Genomic DNA, 15,297 nt, shown 5'->3' on the forward strand with positions numbered 1-15,297 from the left:
TGAATCCTCACATGATATTTTTAACAAAAATAACAAATTTATATTATGAAAGATGAGTTTTTGGTTTTTTAGGAACCTCCGACCTATGAAAGCAAGGTGCTCTTGTGGAATTCTTTTGAAATTATGATTTTGGAATTCTTTTGGTTTTCACCCCTTTTAATACAAAAAAAAAAGACTCTGAATAATAAACATAATAGCATAGTTGTCAAATTACTTTATTCCTTTCTAACGCTGTGTGTGTATAAAAAATATCAGTTTAAAAAATATATCTCAAGAAATTAACATATAGTTACATTCACATTTGAAATTTGCATATGCTATAATGTGTCGGTTTGTTACTTTGTTTAAATTTATTTAAAAAATATTTTTTTAAATAAGTCATTTTTATTTTTTTAATATATTTATCTAAACTACTTTTAATTTAAAAAAAAATTCCCACTTTTTTAAGAAATAAATTGTATCTATTTAAAAAAACACTTTTTTAGAAATACATTTTTAAAATTTAAAATAAACTGACCCAATACATGGGTTGAGTGAATAAAAAGACGCAGAAACTAGTTGTGTAGCATCAATGCAGATCCATTCATTTCAAATGCGTAGTCAAATTCACTGAGCTGACAGAAATATCACTGTTTATCTAAAAAAACTGAATAATGAACATGAAACTAATAAGCTAATTAACCAAACTAAATCTAACAACTGCGCACACAGCTAACAAAATTGAATCCATCCAACTAATTCTATGTATCGCTAAAAAAAAAAAAACTATTTCTGATAACTGGAATCCGTCAAAAACCTCGGAAATCCGTCGATAATTCAAGATTTTTCACGATAGATTAAAATTTGTCGAAAAAATGATTATAGGAAATTTTAATCGATAAATTTTTATTATCTGTGAAAAACTATTGACATATTTATCCGTCGAAAATTTACGATGAATCTTTTCTGATGAAAATTTTCAACGAACGATGGAAATATTTGTGAGAAATACCATTCTATGAAAAAAATATTTCATTTTTATTATTTAACATCAATAACTTATGAATTATTTTTTGTATTAATATTATTTAACATCTAAATATTAATTAACAGATGCATATAATTAATGAAATACTCAAATTCATAAATTTAAAACAAATAGTAAAATAGATCATTAAGTTAAATTGAAAATAAATTTAAAAGAAAAATACAATCTAATATATCAATAATAATTTTGTGGTACTAAATCAATAATCAAAATATTCATTGGAAGAATACTTTTGTTGATCATCATCTTATTGTTGTTTATTTGATAAGTCATTGTATTGTCTTGTTGTTGTTCATGGTGAGATTATTGATGTTAGGTGGTAAGAATAAAAGAACAATTGACTAAAATATATGATCTCCTCATTTGATGCACGAAACTCCTTCCTCCAACCGTAAAAAATAAACTTTTCTACGATATATCTTGAAACTTAAACTTTATATAAAACTTATAAGAGAATTTATGATATTTTTATGATAAAATACACAAGCAAGATGAATCCACTTTTTTTCTTGGTCTTTATAAAAAAAAAACCTTAAACTTTAGTCATTTTGAGACAAAGGGAGTAATTGGTACATATTAAGAAAATTAGTTAATATAATTATTAACATTAAATTTGTTTGTAATTATAATATTTTTCCAAAAATTATCCTTAAATAATTAATGCATGGAGAGAATAATAGTGGTGAAGTTTTAATTTTTAAAACTAAACTCTTTAATTCTCTAATCCTCGTGAGAGAGAGAAAAATATCATTCATAACATTTATTATTTATCAATTGAAATAATTAAGGGTGTTTTGATAAAAAAAAAAAATAGTTGATGTAAGGGATAATTAGAAAAAAGTTTTATAAAAAGAGACAAGAAAATTCTAAAACAATGCCTTATAAAAAGGGAAGAGAGATACTATAAATTAACAAAACAAAACATTCTTCTAATCAAGGATATTCAATCACATTTTGATAGATTTAATTTGTTACACTATGACTAATTGACAATGTAACAAGAGTATTGTGTGTGTGAGAGAATTACATCTACATACATACTACAACAGAGACAACATTAGCCTTTATTGTTTTGTATTGATCACTCTTGTCTTCACTTGTTTGATTAAATTCTCTTTTTCTTGCAAAAACTCTTTTAGAGTTTCAGGTGTATAAGGAGGAGGCATTGTACATGGAGGTGTATCACTCGGTGAGGTCACCATGGACTCAACCATAAAACTTTTCCTTAAACCACGCAAGGAACAAGCCATACTTTCAGAACAAATCTCAACAGCTCCTATAGGTATGGTTGGTTTGAATTTCAAGAGTTTTGAATACCGATTTAATAAATGAAACATGTAGTCATATACAAATTTCATCTTTAAATTCTCTACGATGTAGTTAGTTCCTCCATTGCCAATTGCTTGTGCCTACAATTAATTAAAATTGACAATTTTTTTAAAATAAATTAGACAAAGAATTTTTTTTGGATAAGCTAAAGAATTTAAATGAATTGCAAAAATTAAAAAAATCAACCACTAAAGGAATTGATAGGTAATTAATTATTTTATTTTTGTTTAATTTGTTATATTTATGAATAATCTATTTTTCAAGGATATGTGTAGACTTTTCCTTTAATAAGGATACATATTGGTTATTTGACTTAACAACACAATTTGCAAGAATCTTTTAGAATAGATGTCATGATAATTTCAATTTTTGGTTTCTTTTCACTAACTTCAACTACATTTAGGAGATAGAAAGACACGAGATTAAAGTGAGGCTCACCTATAATGTGTTTTTCTCTCTCCTCACTACATAGTGCAACCAATGGGATTATTTAAGTCTAATTTTGTGCTTTTAAAAGGTGATTTAAGAAAAAGTTAAAATGACTCATTAGTTGGAGAAAATTTTTCTTACATTTCCTTGCATAAATATGTAAGTCATGCATAAAGACAAAACTATTTTTGTTAGGTATGTTAAACTTTAGGCGAATCTTACGTACTGATTTCAATAAAATTCAGATGTTAAACTGCGTGCTTATTTTATCATGCAATTAGCTTTCTTTCATCTCAACTTTAGTTTGTTCAAAATATAGAAATCATTTAAGAAAAAATAAAGGAAGAAAATGATTACATTATCAAGGTGAGCATTTCCCCAGTCCACTGCATACTTAATCTCTTCACACATGTTTTTGGTGTTGATAGGCCAATAGTGTTGCAAAGGTAACATGCTTCTTGTAAAGAAGTCATAATACCTAGGTTCTATGAACATAGTCATAGAGTCACATGCTATTATGTACTTTTCACTCACAGACCATGTGGTCCCTTCTGCATAGATCTTATATCTTAACACAAAATAAAACACAAACAAGTTTCAAAATTTAGTAAGTAAAATCTAAAAAAGATTATATGTGACAGATTCAAAAAAGTAAACTAACCCCTACTATAATAATTATTTAAAAAAATCAAAATCATAAAATATGCTTCAAAACTTTACCTAAAGGTACATTGATTTTCAAGTTTTGAGTTCTCAAAATTACTTGCTCTCTCCCGCAACCATTGCTGAAAAGAGAGAGAGAAAAAAATGTGTTAATTTAATCTTGAGATAATTAATGCATTAACCTAAAACAAAAGTAAATTTTTAGATTATATATTTACTATGTCATATATTCTTGCATTCCAATCATGTTTTTCTGTGGTGTTGCACTTGCCGAGTTCTCTCCTAATAATAGACACTGTTGGGTTGCCCTTCCAAAAAGCATAGGGTATCCTATCCTTCCATTTGACAAGCTTGTTGCCTTCTAGTATATTATGTAATGTTGTTTCCCATGGTCTTATGCTAAGCTCAGCCCTAGTAAGAAAAAATACATAAAAGTATAACTTATTTTTTTTTCTTTTGTTTCATTTTAATTAAAGGAAAAATAATGAAATCACATAGTTCCTTCAAACATGTATATTAGAGATAAAACATAATAGAAGAAATAAAAATGAGTCTATGAGAATGTTAAAAACAAAAGAGGTTTCCACCCATATTTAGGTCCTCTAAAAAATATATAATTAATGGATCTAAAACAAATAATAGTAAGTTTTTAATTCCAAAGGCAAGAGAAACTTTACCAACCCCAGAAGGTCCAATCAGGGAAGACAATGTCATATGAATTTTCTTCTCCACAATAATGGAAAACAGGTGGAGGTGACATTTTTGGTACTTGGAAATCTTTTTTGAATACAACAGTCCTGTCCCCACATTGAAACATTAGCTCCAAATCTGGTATCTTTCCCGGGTACAACCTTAGAAGTTGCAAAATTCCCCATATTGTAAACACATCCCTTGTTTGATACGATTTGGCAAACTTTTCTATATAAGCTTTTCCGTTTACAATTACAAGCCTAAAATGTGAAATATGTTTTCCTCTTTCAACCATGTCCCTTGTGATTCCTGTACTCTCCCATGGTTTTAAATCTTCATGGATCCATCTAAAGTACTCTGGACATGATGTATTAGATGAATCATCATCAAACTCAAGTTTTGTTGGATAGTATGATGGACATGTTGATGCTGACTTCCCATTGGTGCAATTAAGTGGGAATTGAGGTTGTTGATTATTGAATACTATAATTGTCTTGAGAATAGTAGTGCTTGTAATTCTAGACTGAAAAAAAAAAAGATAACATGATTATATACAAAGAATTTATTGGATATGTATTGTCATTGTAAAACATATTAGAAATCATTGTTAGTAATAACTTTTGATATAGTTATTATCAAAATTAATAAATTTATCATGAATAATAACTTATAATTAAATTATTTTGTAAAAAAAATTATATTATTAGTGTATATACTGTTTCTCTCATATAAATTTGTGCTAGCAACACATAGTGTCGTATAAATTTTGTATAGTTTTTATGCAAATATTTTAAATAAAATTTTGTTGTTTTATTGCAAAATCAAATGTTATAATTATGGTTGCAATAAACAAAAATGAATGTTGGGATACACACCACCATTATATATTATATATTCTTTTTTTAAAAAAATTTTGAGGAAGGATTACGCCCCAAAAAACATGAAACTAAGGAATCAAAATAGTGTGGGAAATAAAAAAGCGCCATGACGTCATACAGTAGCAAGTGAAAAAAACCTATAGAGGGGCATGAATGTGCACATCAATAGGAGAGCTATGAGCCTTGTTAGAAAATCAACCAACTACCATATTAGATTTTCTACAAGAGTGAGAGATTATTACCTCCTAAATAGGGTACAATCAAACATAAATCATGCGAACCATATTGTATAATTAGTGTGTAGACAAGAACAACCTTGATTAATCAACATAACCACCACTATATAGAGTATAAAGTCACCATCCACAATGATCCTATGAAAGCTCATGCCCCAAACAACTTGAAGAGCAAAAAGCTTATCGTAAAACTAATTAGCCACGAATACATTTGCGATTTCAAGATTTCTAACAAAGCCTAAGATCTATTTACCATCTTGGTCCCTAAAGACCTCGATACACGAAGCTTTGGATCCTAGTTGATACACTAAACCTTCTACAATTCATTTAATAGTGTGAAATATGGGTGAACACCACGTGATGTCAATTGAAATATGGAAACATTATTTTAAAATGTGATTAAGCATAGAGATTACTATCACAAGTCAAAGATAGGATACTTTTCTCTACGGAAAAGAAAGCATAACCTAGGTTCCTTCCGTCCTTGGGTGTTGCCCAGTGGCTTGGCCACCGACGGAGTGGGTTTTTGCTCTCTACAAACGCTGGGGTTCCTTCTTTGATCCTAGGGAGTTTTAACTGCCTCGGTCTCTAAAGTTTTTCCTTGTCTTTCCCAATCGCGTGCCCTATCACTTTTTCTCATCTTGGGCTATGAAATAGTTGTCAGTTTGAACTGCTCTTGATGGAGAAGAACAAGGGTCGTCAATCGCACTCAACTGCAAAGCAAATTATGGTGAAGGGTACTACCTCAGGTTCAGGTAAATGCCAAACATCTGCTACTTCTGGTCTGGCTGGTTGCTTGGATGTTGTCCAAGCAAATCAGAATGCTTATACTGCTTCACAAGATAATCTTGTAGGCAAGGTGCTAAAAAAAAAGGCAGGGACAAGTTCTGCAAAAACTGATGATGTCACACACCAAGTGTTTGATAATTTGTCGAAATGCAGTGTTGAATCTGAATCTTCCCCAGAGGTTTCTTGCACCTTAGGGGACAATGATTCAACCACTGATGATGATTCATCTCACTCCTGTGGCTCTAAGTCATCACCGCAGCTAGACGACAATAAGGCTCTCACTCCTTGGGTTAATCTATTCAAAGATAACAGAAGTCCTTCCAAAGGTTTTGGAATGAAGTTCTCCCCTCCACCCTCTGATGATGAAGTGCTGTTGGAAGAAACAGATTTGCAACCCCTGGAAGAGGCTTGGGGACATAGCCTTATTGGCTATGTGGCTGGTTGATTCCCAGGAAAGAAAGCTCTGCTGGATTGTTGCCAAAAATGGGGAGTCAAGTTTTCATACTCAGCTCATGAAAGTGGTTGGCTGGTGTTTAAATTTGAGTCTGAGGACGATCTGAACTAAGTCCTCTCTACAGGCCCTTACTTCATATTTCAAAGACCCTTATTGCTGAAGGTTATGCCAGCATTCTTTGACTTTGGCAATGAGGAGCTCAGCAAGATCCCTGTCTGGGTTAAACTCAGAAATCTACCTCTGGAGCTTTGGAATCCTCAAGCCTTAGGGAAAATCCTATCCAAGATTGGTTCGCCCATTCGATCTGACCATCTTACTGCTTCTAAGGGGTCTATTTCTTTTGCTAGAGCTTTAGTTGAGGTTGATGCTTCTTTGGAGCTCATCGATGAAGTGCGATTTAGACTTCCTATAAGGAAGACTTTTGTGCAAAAGATTGAGTATGAAAATAGACCTTCTTTTTGCACTCACTGCAAGATAATTGGGCACCGCCTCACTAATTGTAAAACTGTCACTGCAAATAAGCCTGTTCTCATCACAGCCTGCCCCACCTTGGATCAGCCACAAGTGGGTGATTCAGTAATGCCCCCACATACCAATACAGCAGGCCCCTCTGATAATCCAAAGAATGTCCAGACTAATCTGTCTGTCCCTCCTCACAGAAAACATGTTCTGGTTGCAAATCATGTTCCTGTCCTTCAGAATTCTTCTGACCTCAAAGAAACAGGGAACACTGAGTTGGATGATCCTATAGAAGAGGGGTTTGTTCAGGTGAAAACAAAACACCAGAAAAAGGTAAAAAAGTGCCACTTATAAAGATAACCCGTATTGAGGATATGAAAGCTGATGTCCAAAGAGGAAGAAATCATAAAGCTGTAACTAGGGTCGAGGAGGCTTCCTCCCATCCGAATCCATGATCATTGCCTCTTGGAACATCAGAGGCTTTAATTTGCCTCTGAAGCATCATGCGATGCATAGCTTCCTTCGCTGCAAGGAAATTAACGTCATGGTTGTGTTGGAAACAAAGTTGAATACGGCTTCAGTTGAGGAAATCATGAGAAGAAAGTTTGGTGACTGGCACTTCACCCATAACTTCGCTTCTCATAATGCTGGCAGAATTCTTATCCTCTGGAAGTAGGATAAGATTCATCTTTCTGTTTTGGAGTCAAATGCCCAATTGATTCATTGTGTTATTGATTGTAAAACCACTGCCAAGCGCTTTCAGGTTTCATTCATCTATGGTCTTCACTCCATTATGACAAGAAGATCTCTTTGGATAAATCTGAATAGTATCAATGCTAATATTAATTTCCCCTGGCTTGTCATTGGTGACTTCAACTCCATTCTGTCTCCCACCGACCGTTTCAATGGAGCTGAGCCCAATGCTTATGAGTTGCAAGATTTTGTTGATTGCTATTCTGATCTGGGGTTGGGGAGCATCAACACTGATGGCCCCTTGTACACATGGACTAATGGCAGGGTGTGGATCAAACTAGACAGAGCTTTATGTAACCAGGCCTGGTTCAATTCCTTTGGAAATTCTGCTTGTGAAGTTATGGTGTTTATTTCTATTTCAGACCATACTCCTTTAGTTGTCACCACTAAGTTGATAGTGCCTAGAGGTAATTCTCCATTTAAATTCAACAATGCTATTGTGGATCATCCAAATTTCTTAAGAATTGTTGCAGATGGCTGGAAGCAAAATATTCATGGTGTAGCATGTTCAAGGTCTATAAGAAATTGAAAGCTCTTAAAGCTCCCTTGAATAATCTTTTTAAGCAAGAGTTCAGCAACATCTCCAATCGAGTAGAGCTAGCTGAGGCTGAATATAACAGTGTGCTTAATTCTCTAAAGCAAAATCCTCAGGATCCTTCCCTTCTTTCTCTGGCAAACCGCACTAGAGGGCAGACCATTATGCTTAGAAAAGCGGAGTCTATGAAATTTGCTCAGCTCATTAAAAACAAATATCTCCTACAGGCTGATAAATGCTCCAAATTCTTTCATGCTTTAATCAAGCGCAACAGACACAGCCGGTTTATTGCTGTCATAAGGCTAGAGGATGGGCATAACACTTCCTCCTAAGATGAAATTGCCCTTGCTTTTGTGAATCACTTTAGGAATTTGTTTAGTGCTCATGAGCTGACCCAAACTCCTTCCATTTCGATCTGCAACAGGGGTCCTAAGGTTCCCACCGATTGCTTTGCGGCCTTACTTTGTCCTACTTCTAAGCAAGAGGTTTGGAACGTTATTTCTGTGATGGATAACAATAAAGCTCCTGGGCCAGATGGTTTCAATGTTTTATTCTTCAAGAAGGCTTGGAATATCATTGGTGATGATATCTTTGCAGCGGTTAATGAATTATTTACAACTGGAAAAATTCTAAAGCAGCTCAACCATGTTACTATTGCGCTTATTCCTAAGCATGATCAGGCCTCCCAGGTTAACCATTTTAGACTCATATCTTGTTGTAATTTGTTATACAAGATTGTATCTAAAATTCTTGCCAACCGCATAGCCTCAGTGCTTGAGACTATTATTGGGGAAACTCAAACTGCTTTCATTAAGAACAGAAAGATGATGGACAACATCTTCCTAGTTCAAGAGATTTTGCGCAAATATGTCCGAAAAAGATTCTCTCCGAGATGCCTCCTGAAAATTGACTTGCATAAAGCTTATGATTCCATTTCCTGGGAATTCTTGGATTGGATGCTTAAGTCCATTGGCTTCCCAGCCCAGTTCTGTACTTGGATCATGGAATGTGTTTCTTCCACTTTCTTTAGTGTGATAGTCAATGGATCCATTTATGGTCACTTCAAAGGGTAGCGGGGTCTTAGACAAGGGGATCCTCTCTCTCTCCTTATCTGTTTGTGCTCTGTTTGGAGTACTTTTTCAGAGATATGAGCAGCCTCAAGGATGATGCCAATTTTAAATTTCATCCCAACTGTGCAAGTATTCAGCTATCTCATTTGGCTTTTGCAGATGATATTATGCTTATATCTAGAGGAGATATCCCTTCTGTGTCAACTATGTTTGCCAAGCTTTAGCACTTCTGTAGGGTTTCAGGGCTTTCCATCAGCTCTGATAAATCTGCCATATACTCAGCCGGTATTAGGCCTCATGAGCTTTCTCATATTCAACAGCTTACTGAATTTAGCTTGGGTGACTTCCGTTTCAAATACTTGGGTGTTCCCCTTTTATCATCTAGATTAAATCTATGTCATTATGCTCCCTTGCTTTCCAAGATTACTGGCCTGATTCAGGGATGGAGCAAGAAGTCTTTATCTTATGCAGGTAAGTTAGAGTTGATCAGAGTAGTTATTCAAGGAATTGTGAATTTCTGGATGGGGATTTTTTCTTTGCCGCAATCTGTTCTGGACCGGATCAACGCTTCGTGCCGTAATTTTCTGTGGGGCAAAGCGGATATTGGTAAAAACAAGCCCTTGGTTGCTTGGTCAGTAGTTTGTTCTCCGAAAAAAGAAGGGGGTTTAGGCCTTTTTAATCTCAAGGACTGGAACCTTGCGCTTCTTTCCCGTATCCTGTGGGACTTTCATTGTAAGAAAGATTCTCTATGGGTTCGGTGGGTTCACCATTACTATTTCAGAGGGAGCGATGTGTGGAATTACAATACTTCTTCATCAGATTCAGTTTTGATAAAGAAAATCATTCAAATAAGGGACTTTATCTCTAAAGAGCTAAGTACGGAAGAGGCCAAAAAGAGGATTCAATCTTGGAGCACCAATGAACAATTGCTTGTTGGCAAAGTCTATGAATACATTAGAGGTGTCAAGCCTACTGTTAGTTGGTGTTCTATTATATGGAACCCAACAATCCCTCCTAAGATGTCTTTCATTTTGTGGCTTGCTAAAAAGAATCGGCTGCTTACTCTTGACAAAGTTGTTTTTTTGAACAAGGGTTCCCTCTGCCCTTTATGTTCAAATGAGCCTGAGTCAAATGCTCATTTGTTCTTTTCTTGCAGGAAATCTCTCCAAGTTTGGGCTCACATTCGTGATTTGGCTCCTTTCCGCAGGCGTTTCACTTCTTTACAGCGCATTACTGATTCTTTAATTAGGGGCAGATCCACATCAGTTGTTCAAGGAAAATTACGTTGTCTGGCTATAGCAATTACAGTCTATTGCATCTGGATGTCTAGGAACAAGCTGATTTTTGAAGATTATCAATTTTCTGTAATAGAGGTTATTAGCAAGATTAAGTTTCATACGTATAGACAAGCGCACCTATTGCATTTGTTTTAGCATCTTGATATAGGTCTTCTTCTATTAGGGAGACTTTTGATTTTCTTTAACTGCGGGGTATGCCCCGTTTATTATTGTATCATTTTGGGTTTAATATAGTTTACATTTTTCTCAAAAAAAAAATGGAAACACATACACACCAAAATGAGACAAAATCTCCACCTAAGGAGTCCAATTGTGAACAACCAAACCCTGTTATCACCTGACCCGAAGCCTCCTAAACACATCCCCAACCAACCCTATCACATTCCCATGGACGCAATTGAACGCTCTCTTAGCGAAACCAAAACGATCTTCCTCATTCACTTTGTTATAAAGCGTCAAAAGCCAAGGCAAAAGGGGAAAACAAGAATCCCTTAGAATATACTAAGGAATAAAACCCCGAAACAGTTGGCGAGGGAGGGGGAGAGGAGGTGGAAGAGATGGGAGAAATAGGGTTTGGACATGCGGAAGGCGTGGAGCCATAGGGAATCAGAGACAGAGCTGAAGTGGCGGAACCAGGAGTTGCAGTGTGGCGGGGAGAGAGGCGGCAATGGAGAGTGGGAGATGATGGATGATATTAGGGATTCGAGACATAAGGATTCTGAAGGGAGGATTGTACTACATAGGAACAAGGTTGTTTTTACTAATTAGGAATGAGGTCGTTTTGGGAGAGGAAGGACTATATTGCATGTTTACTCGCAAAATCAAATCATATTATATTTTTTACAAATTAAAAAAAATCCACGTGTAATTCCACTCAAAGATAATATGTGATACAACAGGTGACATATCTGTGTGATTGGTTATCAATTGGGTAAGCAAATAACCATTTTGAAATAACATGAACCTAATACAATTTTTTTAAAATATTATGGACTTGATATGAAGAAAAAATATATTAGAAATCAAACGTAAAAAATGAATATTTATTATGAATGAAAAACATTTAAGTCTTTATTTTATTTTATCCGCACACATTGCTTCGTTATTACTTTATTATATACATTCCTTGTAAATTAGAATCGAACGAATTTTTTCTTTCTTAAGCATTCATCCCATGCTTTCTCTTTCATTTTCTCCTACGAGTTAAACTTGCTTGGAAAAGTCTTAATGATAAGTTGACCTTTACCATCTAGCTGAATTTCATGATGAAATTTACTCTTGTGTTCTTCTAAGTTATAATATACTACAACTAAGAATAACAATAATTTGTATTTAAACATAGATGTATATTGGTTTAGGCTCTTTGGGAGGGGACAAACCAAACCAGGCCAAGAGAAAAAGATGGGCAACATATGAATCAAGGGGGTCAAGAAGAGACAATTAAAAGCATATCTCCAAGGTTTAATTAAGACATGCAATAATATCTTGATCAAAGATAGATAGAGATATTGATATATATCATGGATAACAAGACTACTTACAAGGTCAATTTCCAGGAAGAAACTACTTGCAACAAATGCAGCCAAGACGGTGACGGAGAAGAGAGTCCATCTCGTCATTATACTAAACCATACTCACAGTCACCATGAATCATAGATATGCGAGAGGTTACCCTTCGAATTCTACAAGCTTTTGTGGTGGTTGACTATTAATAACTGAGTGCACCTTATTGAGGCAATGGTGTACCAATTTCATGATGCAACTACTCTGTTTGTTTATTGGCTTTCGGATAGAATACTAATTTTAAGTGGGACTATATATAGTATTATAAGGTCTAATCTTCTTATTATCTTAACCCCAAGTGATGTTATTTTATAATTGTATTCTTATTTAAAAAATTGTTTAATTAGAGGGTATTTATTTATTCTCCTTTCTTTTTTCTTCCAAAATCCTACTTCCAAACATACCTTTAATCTAATAAATTTAAAAATATGATCACTAAATTTAAAGCAAAAACCATGATCCACATTTTTTTGGGTGTAAAATGATCTAAATTATTTTTTTATAAGCATATTGATCTATAATTAATTACTTTAGATTGTTCAAGATTAAGTATATGCACGTATCTATCCCTTTGTTTAGTGCTTTTATGTAAAATTCTTGTACTCTACCGTCTATATCAGGGTAAAAAGTAAGCGATAGCAAAGTCGCATAGTTAGAAGTTTTAAGTTAAGGGAAGGTAACTTAAAAAATAAATTTTCATAAGTAACAAGTGAACTCCTCCTCCAAATAAATAAATAAAGTTGACCCATTTCGTTGTGCTTTCTTTTCTCTTTTTTCAAACTCGAGGTTAACTTTTCTTTAAAGAAAACTCGATGTTAACTTACTCTCTAGGTAGATAAACACTGGAGCCCAAGATCAAAAGTTTACAAGCCTTAGATCATTAATCACTGACGAAAGTTTCTAAAGTTTACAACTATATTCCATTAATTTATTCCCAACTACTAAAACACGTTATTATTAGTTGCTGTTTGGACCATTCAAGCATGCCTCACATAACGTAAACTCGTCGATCATTTTCTTTTTATATAATAAATCTTGAGCGTTGCTATAATCCATATAGAGTTTACTTTAAGAAAAAGGAAAAATCGTCTATGAAGCAAATCAATTATAATTTCGGTAAATTGCTACTCGTTTACATATTAAGGATTTGAATCTCTAATATATATATATCGTGGTCTTAAACTGAGATTGAAAATTGCTAGTTCAAATGACATTGGCTATATATAAATAAGATTTTAATCATTATACCCACAGATTAATATATCATGAGAAAAATAATGTCTAAGATGTCTCAATTTCTTCAAAACGGGTTATTGAGTGCATCAACTTTGAAATGTACATCAAGTAAGCAATAATTAGTTCATTTAAGTTTAGCTGCCTATGATCATGACACTTATTTCATGAATTTAAACATGCACTTAAATTGGTGGGATCATATAGTACTATAGAGTACTACTGTACACACCAAAGAAGTCAACGCTCAATAAAAGCCATTACGTGGGATGACTTTAAACTTAATCTTATTTCAGTCATTTACGTAATCCGTTTAATTCTTGCCCTACGTATTACGTACCCCGTCTTCTCTCTCTCCCTCTCTCATTTAAAAAAAATTAAAAAAAAATTCTCCTTTTTTTTCACTCCATACTACTTTTGACTTTCAAAAGTAAGAACTTAACAAAGAAAGAGAGAGAGAGTAGAACTACAAGAGCAGCACCCCTTAGCTTCAGGCGAAGGGATTCGATCAATCAATCAAATTAATTACTAACAAAAGTAAGAACTAAGAAAGAGATAAACAAAATATGCATAAGTAGTATTATTGATATATAAAACAAGGAAGCAAAATAATCAAAATTAAGCTAAAGCAAGGGAACTTATACACACATACACAGAAATTAATTAAGAGGAGCTAGGATAGATTAAGATAGCAAAAGAGAGAGAAATTAAATGACTTACTAGGTCAACCCAGTTGACGATGAAATTGGTTGCAGCAAACACAAAGAGGAAGGCGAGGGAGAATAAGCCATAGGTTGAAACCCATCTTTTGTCTTTGTTAGATGATGATTGGTGATCACAACCTTGTTTATTAGTGTTGGCCATCGATGGAGATATCCTCTCCAGCTTGTGATGATAGGACTAAATATATGCTCTAACTACCTCAATTATATATATTATATTTTTTATTAATCAGACTAACTACCTCAAATGTTGGATCTTATATATCGAATTTTTATTTCATCAAGGTTCAAAGCTTATTGCTTGCGTGTACCAACGGAGCGTTCAGTATAAAATAGTTTAAGCATGTATGATGAATGACATCATAACTTTAGTTAAATCAGATGAAAGTATATATAAAAATTTGTAATGCTTTTTGCTTTGTGAAAATAAGGTGATATTTTGTATGTGTGTATATATATATAGTTTTGTGGTAACATAATGTATTTTATTTAATAATAATTTTTTAATAATATATATATATATATATCCATATAAAAAGTAACAATTTATAAAACATATACAACATTAATTAAATAAAATAAACATATTAAATTTAATAAGTATCATAATTAAGTAAAATGGACCATCCAATAACAGTAAATACAGGTATTAATAGAATAATTATTATATGTATTTATTTTTATTTTATAATATGATTTATAAATTAATTTTTCTAATCAATAATTAAAATAATAAAATTTTAATATATATGCATATATATACATATATATATATATATATATATATATATATATATATATATATTAATAGATATATGTAGGTTTTAGTTATTGTAATAACTACTTTTATTTCAAATTAGACTTTTAATATGGATAGATTTATATGAAAAGTCATATGTTTAACAAAAAATTCTTCTATTTATTATATTTTTTAAAATATAATGTTTAATAATAATATTTAAGATAATTGTAGATCATATTTATTAAATACTATAACTAATATATATTTAATAAATATGAAATGTATAGTCAAACTAAATAAATTTATTAAATATTTATTTATTGAATATAATATATTTTGATTTTTATTGATCATCATAAATACCTAATTGAATTAATTTTGATATTCATAAAGTAATTTAAATAGTATATATTGATTAAATATAATA

At 32.8% G+C, this 15,297-nt stretch overlaps 1 protein-coding gene across 2 annotated transcripts; it reads right to left on the bottom strand.

The window, feature by feature from the left end:
- Positions 1–1,954: 1,954 nt before the first annotated feature.
- LOC114418454 (O-glucosyltransferase rumi homolog) lies at positions 1,955–14,343 on the bottom strand. 2 transcript variants are annotated; one of them, XM_028383798.1, is made up of 6 exons: positions 14,127–14,343; positions 4,126–4,661; positions 3,667–3,859; positions 3,506–3,570; positions 3,143–3,353; positions 1,955–2,436 (listed from the first exon to the last, which is right to left on the bottom strand). In XM_028383798.1, exons 1-6 carry the CDS (start codon positions 14,268–14,270, stop codon positions 2,092–2,094), a joined length of 1,494 nt encoding a protein of 497 aa, XP_028239599.1. In that variant the 5' UTR covers positions 14,271–14,343; the 3' UTR covers positions 1,955–2,091. The 2 variants fall into 2 exon arrangements, with proteins under 2 accessions (XP_028239599.1, XP_028239600.1); XM_028383799.1 differs by lacking the exon at positions 14,127–14,343 and adding an exon at positions 12,152–12,380.
- Positions 14,344–15,297: the final 954 nt, after the last annotated feature.

This window comes from Glycine soja, chromosome 7 (assembly GCF_004193775.1).
Source record: "Glycine soja cultivar W05 chromosome 7, ASM419377v2, whole genome shotgun sequence".
In the NCBI taxonomy this organism is placed as follows: Eukaryota; Viridiplantae; Streptophyta; class Magnoliopsida; order Fabales; family Fabaceae; genus Glycine; species Glycine soja.

Bases quoted from the DNA above. Each gene is read 5' to 3' on its own strand.
- LOC114418454 (XM_028383798.1), bottom strand. From the start codon at position 14,270: ATGGCCAACACTAATAAACAAGGTTGTGATCACCAATCATCATCTAAC. The intron at 4,662-14,126 runs GTAAGTCATTTA...TTTTTTTTTCAG, and splicing joins TCGTCAACTGGGTTGACCTA to TCTAGAATTACAAGCACTAC. The intron at 3,860-4,125 runs GTAAAGTTTCTC...TTTTCTTACTAG, and splicing joins GATTGGACCTTCTGGGGTTG to GGCTGAGCTTAGCATAAGAC.